Source organism: Pundamilia nyererei, unplaced genomic scaffold, assembly GCF_000239375.1.
Source record: "Pundamilia nyererei isolate P.nyererei 1_Seehausen unplaced genomic scaffold, PunNye1.0 scaffold00507, whole genome shotgun sequence".
Lineage (NCBI taxonomy): Eukaryota > Metazoa > Chordata > Actinopteri > Cichliformes > Cichlidae > Pundamilia > Pundamilia nyererei.
The window spans coordinates 123635-131406 of record NW_005187908.1 but is presented as its reverse complement, the minus strand read 5'-3'; the positions used below and the strand labels follow the sequence as shown (position 1 = coordinate 131406).

At 39.1% G+C, this 7772-nt stretch overlaps 1 protein-coding gene across 1 annotated transcript in view; it reads right to left on the bottom strand.

Moving 5' to 3' along the window:
• Nucleotides 1-222: 222 nt before the first annotated feature.
• The window catches only part of cysltr3 (cysteinyl leukotriene receptor 3), a 12484-nt gene continuing 4934 nt past the window's right edge, over nucleotides 223-7772 (bottom strand). The window contains exons 2-4 of the mRNA XM_005754096.2: nucleotides 5867-6034; nucleotides 5349-5516; nucleotides 223-2449 (exon numbers count right to left, since the gene is read on the bottom strand). Of these exons, the coding sequence (XP_005754153.1) occupies nucleotides 1933-2449; nucleotides 5349-5516; nucleotides 5867-6034 (853 nt within the window). The 3' untranslated portion in view covers nucleotides 223-1932. The remainder of the gene's footprint in view (nucleotides 2450-5348; nucleotides 5517-5866; nucleotides 6035-7772) is intronic.

Here is a 7772-nt window from a genome sequence, read left to right as displayed (position 1 = left end):
CATTATGTTCTTATATCTAAAACCTTAAAACTGAAAGCGAGCACACATTTTATTGTGCGTTATCGTTATTGTTTAACTTCAGGGCCAGTGTATTTTCATCAAATAAACACATCATCATTCACTGCTGCTCAGTGCACACAGGGTCCCACTGCGACCCCTACAGGGATGAGACAATCATATTTGACCTTTAATAATAAATAAATATATAATGTAGTAAATCCAAAGAAAAAAAATTCTGTTCTGTGGAAAATAAACAGGAAGATGAATTTGGGGGAAAGGAGGGAACGGAGATGTTTCCATTTCATGTGAAATGTCCCTGAAGTTTTTATTTGCAAATAAATAAACATGTAAACAACAACTCTTCATTGGAAACAGCATCATATGTTTCAACAATAATGACACACGGACACAAATATCTCACACTCGGGAACAAAGCGCAGTGTTAGTACATATCATGTCATCCAAAGTCCTCAAAAAGATGAAGTCAGAGGTGGAAGAAGTAATCAACAACAGTGTTTCAGTATAAGCTGTTTCACAGTTCGAAACCTTCCATAGATTTTCATTAAACTTATAAAAAGTGCATTTTTAACCCTCTCTCTCTCTATATATATATCTTTCCACTGGTTCACCTTCATTATCAAAAAATATATTTTAAGCAATTCTAGACCAAAGGAATCCCACGAAATAGCCACAAACAAGTCTTGCTATGATAATATCCTGTTGTTAAGCTACATTGTGGTGTTTAACTTGATATTTCACCTGCTGCTGTAATTAAAAAGATTTTCAGACTTTTGGTTGCCTGTGATGGACTTCATAAACTTATCTATTTTTCTCCATGAAAAATGTATAAGATAATTTTGTAATTGATCGAGTTTACTCGTTGCCAAAATAGTTGTGGGTTCAAGACCCCTAGACGAGATATTTGTAGAGCTGAACTAAAAAGCGACTGAGGTTGAGCTTAGCAGGGAACAAAAATGCACCACTGGAAAGCAAAATGGTCCACTTGATTTATATCGCAAAGAAAAAATAAATGCATTCATGCCAGTTATCTTATTCTAATAATGTTCCAATGAAAATGATCAAATGAACCCAAACTCGTAATTTAAATCAAAATCGAATTAATTGCCTCTCCCTAAGTCAAAATTGCTCAGAGTTGCTTATTATGGTCTGCAGTCTCCTGCTGCATATAATTAAGAAAAGGACTCAGTAACTTCTCCAAACACTTCACTAAAGCCTGAAGAGGGCGCTGTTACTCTGCAAGAAATGGGGCTGCTTTTACTCTGCAACTTTTCCATTTTCTGGTTTTTATACCAAACACACGACAGGAAAATCAAAAGAAAGAAGCTGAATTTTACCTGATCTGACAGGTGAGTTTTACATGCAGTTTTTATGGACCCACGTTTACTAAAATTAAAACGGAATTTGCTTCAAAATAACTGGTGAAATAAGTGCTCAGAGGAATGTGAAGAGTGGCAAGATTTGCGTCTAGAAGTACTTTACAGTTTGGCAAAAGCAACATTTGAACAGAATTATTCTTATCAATCTGATATGAATTTCTCAACAACTCCTGAAACTTCACAACCTCTCAGACTCTTGGGTAACCCTTGAACTCAAAGACCCCAGAACTCTTCAGAATCACCCATTAAAGTCATTTGAGAAGGGTTTAGGAGTCCATTAAAACTCATGAACCATTCTCAACTCCTCACAGTCCTTCAGGTCCTTCCTGGTAGCTTTTTGGTCTGTTTGTCCCTTTAGGGACTCTTAGTCCTAGTGAAAAGTTCAGTCATGTAGTTCCACCGGCTTTTCACTCCATATTAGGAAAGAAGAGCTTTAGTGGAATGTCATCTATATTTCCACTGGAGTAGATAAAACAAAGTCTAACTCAAAGCTTTTATGAGGAACATTGTTAGCAGCCTCACTTTGACAGCCTCCTCAGCTGGTGTTCCTCCGTTTCATGCTTGATGCTTTGATGGACCCTCCTCTGCTGGACCGCAGTGAGGAGTGGGCTTCCCTCATGTTTTCCCTGAACGTCCTTGTAGAGTAGTAATACAGCAGCGGGTTGACCATGCTGTTCGACGCTGCCAGACACAGGGTCACCACCACCCCTCGCTGCAGGGCCAGCAAGATGTTGCAGTTCCAGCGGTTGCACACAGCGTGCAGGTGGAGCGAGCGGACCAGGTGATAGGGCAGAAAGCAGAACAGGAAGGTCGCTGTCACCATGCTGACCAAATGCACCGAGCGCCTCCGGTTGCGAGTGCGATTCTTGCTGGCCAGGTTGGTGCCGCTGGGGCTTGAGTCGGCCGTTAGCTGTCGAATGATTTTGCTGTAGCAGATGATGATGGTGAGGAAAGGTATGAGGAAACCAAAAGTCACCGCCACGTAGTTTAACACCAGGATAATCGACCAGGACTTTGGGGTTTCTGGCTCAAAGCAGCGAGTTGCATTGTTCCTGAGAGAGAGCGAGACAAGCAAAGAAATGACGTTTTATCCATCATACCTACATAACTGTTTGATTAAATTAATTAAATAGATTCAGCTGTGTTTCTGTGACATTTTACTAAATTTGTAGATTATTAACTTTGGATTAGCTTGACATATGTTATGGTTTAAGGAAGCACCTTTTACAAGCACCATAACCTATATTTGTTTTTGTTGTTTTAACATTGGCATGAGTATTGAACATGTTTTCTTTGAGCATGTTGCAGCATGTCTGTTTCCAAATACAATCAAGAGGACAGGAGGAAAGGCATGAATAAAACCCCACAGCCCAGCCGCCACCTTTTTGAACTTTATTTATTCAATCACTCTACGGCAGTGCAGTGTTATAGGCGTTAGTGCATATCAATATTTTTTTATATATTTCAGAATTACCAGATAAAGCTAATGTGTTGAAATCCAACAGAACCACCTCACAAATGGTTAGAAAATTATAAACTGGCACAAAGATTTCCAACATAAGCCACCATCCATTGAACTAGAAACATTCAACTGTTAAGTTAAGAGTCCTGCAGGGAAGCTTGACAATGAATAAATAAAGTATTACAACTCTGCTCATTAAAAATAATAATAAGCATATTGGTGTTGTGATGCTGTTTAATGTTAAACTGCTTAGACACTTAAGCTAGCTTTTTAGAGCTGTGACACCATGTGTGCAGTGGCTGAAAAAAAAAAGCCATAGCTCAGGTGTCTATTTGAGGCTGACTGTGTGTGTAGTGGTCAAACTTCATTAGATTATGCATTAAGTTCATATATATCGACTTCCTTCCATGGAAGCCGCAAAATGGAAGTCTGGAGTTGGTTTATGTGTCCTTGATCACTTGCCTTAAAAATCTGCCTTGTTTAAGAATTTGATTGGACAATTTAGCATCATTCACACATTCACACATCGCCACAGCACAGGGACTCTTGTCCTGGAGAAGAACAAGGACTAACTCATTAGCTAGTTTTTGACTGAGGATGGCAACTTCAAGCGCTGAAACGGTAAAAGTAAAATTTGATTGTTTATTTACTGCAACATATTTAAGGCACTCAGTCAAAGAAAAGAATGAAAAGTCGACAGACCCAATGGTGCCCCCACCCCAGAAAGAATTTTTGCCATCAGCCGTCACTGATGGTAAAAAAAGACGTTTTTTTTTTTTTAATTTTTACATTTTCACTCGTTTAAATAGTGCTAAGACTTAAGGTTTCCAATATTGGGGAAATGGTCTGACTGCCTGACAAGTAATGAGAACCAACAGTTGGTAAATATGCTGATTAAATAATTTTTCTTCATACTTTTTTCAGTTATTTTTCAAAGGCAAATTTACTTTACAGATTAGAAATTTATGACATACTACAATACTGTAAAGATAAAAAAGATCTTCAGTCAGTTTTTGGGGGCATTTGTCTAAAGAAACTGTTGTTTTATTTGGGAATCTTGCATCTTCAGGTGGACAAGAACTCCATAACAAATGGAGCCAAAAAACAACTTTAATTCTGCTCAGTAGGCCAAAACATGCAAGACTCGGTTCTATCATCACCTCCCAGAGGAGACATTTCCCTGATGCTTTTATCATCTCCCCTCAACATCAGGACAGAGTTGTTAGTTTTCCTGTACACAGGAAGACATACATTTCCTGCTCCTCGGACCAATTTTACAAAGACCACTGTCAGGGAAAGTGGGCCGATTTTGTTCATTTCCAGTTATACACTTATAATTTAGGGCTCTACTAAAGCAGTTTTATGTGATTAATGATCCAAAAAGAATCTGTATTTATTTGTATTCATATTATAAAAAGAAGATGGAGTGAGGCTCTTTTGCTCTGAGTCTCTGATGCTATCAGACAGCACAATGCAGGCATTTTAAAACACTTCTGTATATTCAGCCCTTGTCAGATAGGAAAGCTTAGTCTGTCTTTTCCAGAGTCTATGAAAAGGCTGTGCAGAGGAGAGATAGTAACTAATGACAATGTTGTTTTTTTCAGTTGGAAAATATGTGAGGAAGGTTTGCTGTACTGTTGTTAATGCTAAACATTGCCTCCTTGTTTGTTTAAGTTCTTCCAGTAACCGTGACAATATCAGGCGAAATTTATCATGATAAGTATACACAAACTGATCACAGGCGTGAAATCACTGTTAATTTAACTGGAAATCCAAACACAAGACACAATGCCTACTAATAAACCACACGGAAACCAGTTTAATGGTTTTAAGGCCTTGGGATGTGCTTAAATCTGCTCTCTTATTCATTTCACATGTGAGAGAGAACTGTAACACATGAAAACACCTGGGGGGGTTTTATTTGCCAGGGAAAGGTTTTCAGACCTTGTACAACTTGTTCAAGAGTGAGTTAATTTTGTCATTGAAAAAAATGAGACAAAGCAGGAAGCACGGGATCAGTCAGCAGCTAATCTGATTACACTCCAACAAGGTTCCTCCTGAGTTTGTGCGAAAGCATTAAAGCCAAATCAAGGATAAAACCACATGGACGCAACTTTTTATATCTCTCTAAAGCATCCAGTGAATCCAATGAACAACGACATGCACAAAAGGAAAAACACCTTCAACTGGCTTCATCACAATAAACATTTTTCAGCCCTGAACCCTTAATTTAAAACCTGAAAATCAAACCATTTCAGCTGTATGGATCTACATATGTAAAATAAAAAAAAAAGTCATAATATCAAATCCAAACATTTGAAATGAACCTTCACTAAACATTTTTTTTAAATCCAATTTAAAAAAATTAATGAAAAAAACAATTAATAGATATTTTCATGAATTAAAGTATTTGTTAAACTATTAGATTCTGTCTCGTAAAAAAGAAAACAAACAAAGAAGAAAACAAAACATGTTGCAGGATGTCTCACCTATGTACAACCCCATTGGACAGGAAGGGCACAGAGGATCCGCCCACAAACACCCAGACTCCCAGGCAGATCCATAAGGTTCGAGCAGGCGTAGCTAAAGAGCGGTGACGGAGCGGCTTAGCAACAGCCAACCAGCGCAGCACGCTCAGCAGAGTGAGGAAGAGGATGCTGATGGGCGGAAGAGAGTTATTTTAGTAAATGTCTGTCGTTTGTTTTAAGTGTGTGTATGTGTGTTTGTCTACTGGTATAGCTGGTGATGTGAGGTCTTACACATGGACTCATCCTGTTTGAGGACGTAACGTCCCCATAATGCAAATGCTTAATTCCAATACTTGCTTTTGTTTTTTTGTTTGATGTCACTAAATGATTGTTTTTTACTTTTATTTTACTTTATTACTTTTATATATACTCATATTCTGAACATAATGATTTCACACATATTCATATATTTTGGGGGACTACAAATAAACTTAATTATGCTCCCTAAAGGGATGTGATGATCAGTGAATGTGAATTACCTGGTGTACAGGTTGACGTAGAAGCCAAAGACGCACAGTCGGCACATCCAGTCTGGGAAGAACCACTTCCCTTCATTAAAGTAATAAGCCAATCGCAGCGGGAGGGTCAGGGAGAAGCTGCCGTCTGATATGGCGAGGTTCATCATGATCACACAGGAGGCCGACCTCCTGAGGGGACAAGGAAAAAGATGGATGATTTAAAGTCTCTTAAAGGGACAAAAAAAGTCATTTTTTGTTTTGTTTTTTGACATTTTCACTTAATTATTGAAGCACTTACAGCTGAAGAGCAACTGAATGTGGATTTTAATAAGAGGTTCAGTTTTAGGCAACTAGGCGTGTGTTACCTCACAGCGTTGTAGGCCAGTAGATTAACAGAGAACAGGAGAGGGGCTCTCTAAGGGGAAATGAGTAAATCAGCTGTTCGTCTGATGCATTATTTCTAACTTGTCCATCCTGCTCTCTTCCAATGAAGAGCTGAACATCTTCCGCTTTGCTACCTCCTTTCTTTCTGTCAGTGCGACTGTCTCCAAACCAACCCTGACAGTAGGTCATTACCATCTCATAAACCTTCCCTTTCACTCTTGCTGCTGTCCTTCTGTCACATGTCACCCCTGACACTCATCTCCACCCCTCCACCCTGACTGCGCTCTTGCTGTTGTTTTGGTTGATTTGGTATCTTTACTCCTTGCATCTTCACATTTCCACCTGTCTCATTCACTCATGTATTCTGTCTGACCTTCAGTCATTTTCTCTCTGAAGCATGCCTCCACCTCTCCAGGCTCTCCTCCACCTGTTCCCTACTCCTTACAGATCACAGCATTGCTCACAAACATCATAATCCACTGAGACTCCAGGCTGATCTCACCAGCAGACACATGTATTTTACTGATATCTTTGTGTTTATTGTGACTTTGTAAAGTTTCACACATTGCATAATGACCTTGTTGGTGAAATCTGAGCCTTTATGTGGGCTTCATCACTCACATATGTCAGGTGTCAGTCACAGGCACAGCAAGGCTGCATGGAGGTTACTGTTAACTACATAAAACTCTTATTGTGAACGCACCTGCGCATAATTACAGAGCGTGACGGTTATCCCAAGTTTGGATCTTATCATGAGATCAAGTTTGCATGGTGCATAAACAAGCTGGTAGCCATAATATTGCCCCTAATTTGTATGCAATTTGATAAGCAAATTAACCCCACGAGCACGAAATGAACAAAAAGTAAACAGACATTTCACGCAGTCGTATGAGGTCGGCCTTCAGTACAGCATGCTCGCTGACACGTGTCAGGGAAGCCCAATCACAGACTGTTAGATATTAATAACTCTTTAACTTTTTAGAGATTTAGATCTTTTCTGGTGAAGTCAAAAGGTCTCATGCTCGGAAGCTCTTCATCATCTTCCCTCTTGTCTCAAAGCACAGAGGTGCTCTGAGTGGGGAGTCTTTACACCATCTTGAGCGATACACAACTACACCGGCGTAACTTTGTGCTGAAAATTGGGGGGAGGGAGGGGGAAAGATCTCTGTATAAATAAATAAATAAATAAATAAATAAATAAATAAATCTGGGTAAAACATGCTATTTTGCTGGTAATACCTGAAATCAGTAAAGACAATCAAGAGCCTATTTATGCAAGATAATTCATAATTTTATGCGGGGGGGGGGTATATATACCACCCTGGAAATTACGGCACTGCACAACCATGCAGGGAATTCTTGTCCAGAAGAAATGTGTATGGATGTGTGAGCAATAAATATAATGCAAGTAAATTTAACAGTACTGTCTGTCTGTTAACAGTCTGTGTTTTTGTTGAGAGAGTGAAATCTTACTTAGACAAGAGCAGTTATGTTGCGGCTGTTTTTCTTGATTTCAAGCGTGCGTTTGACACTGTGAATCATC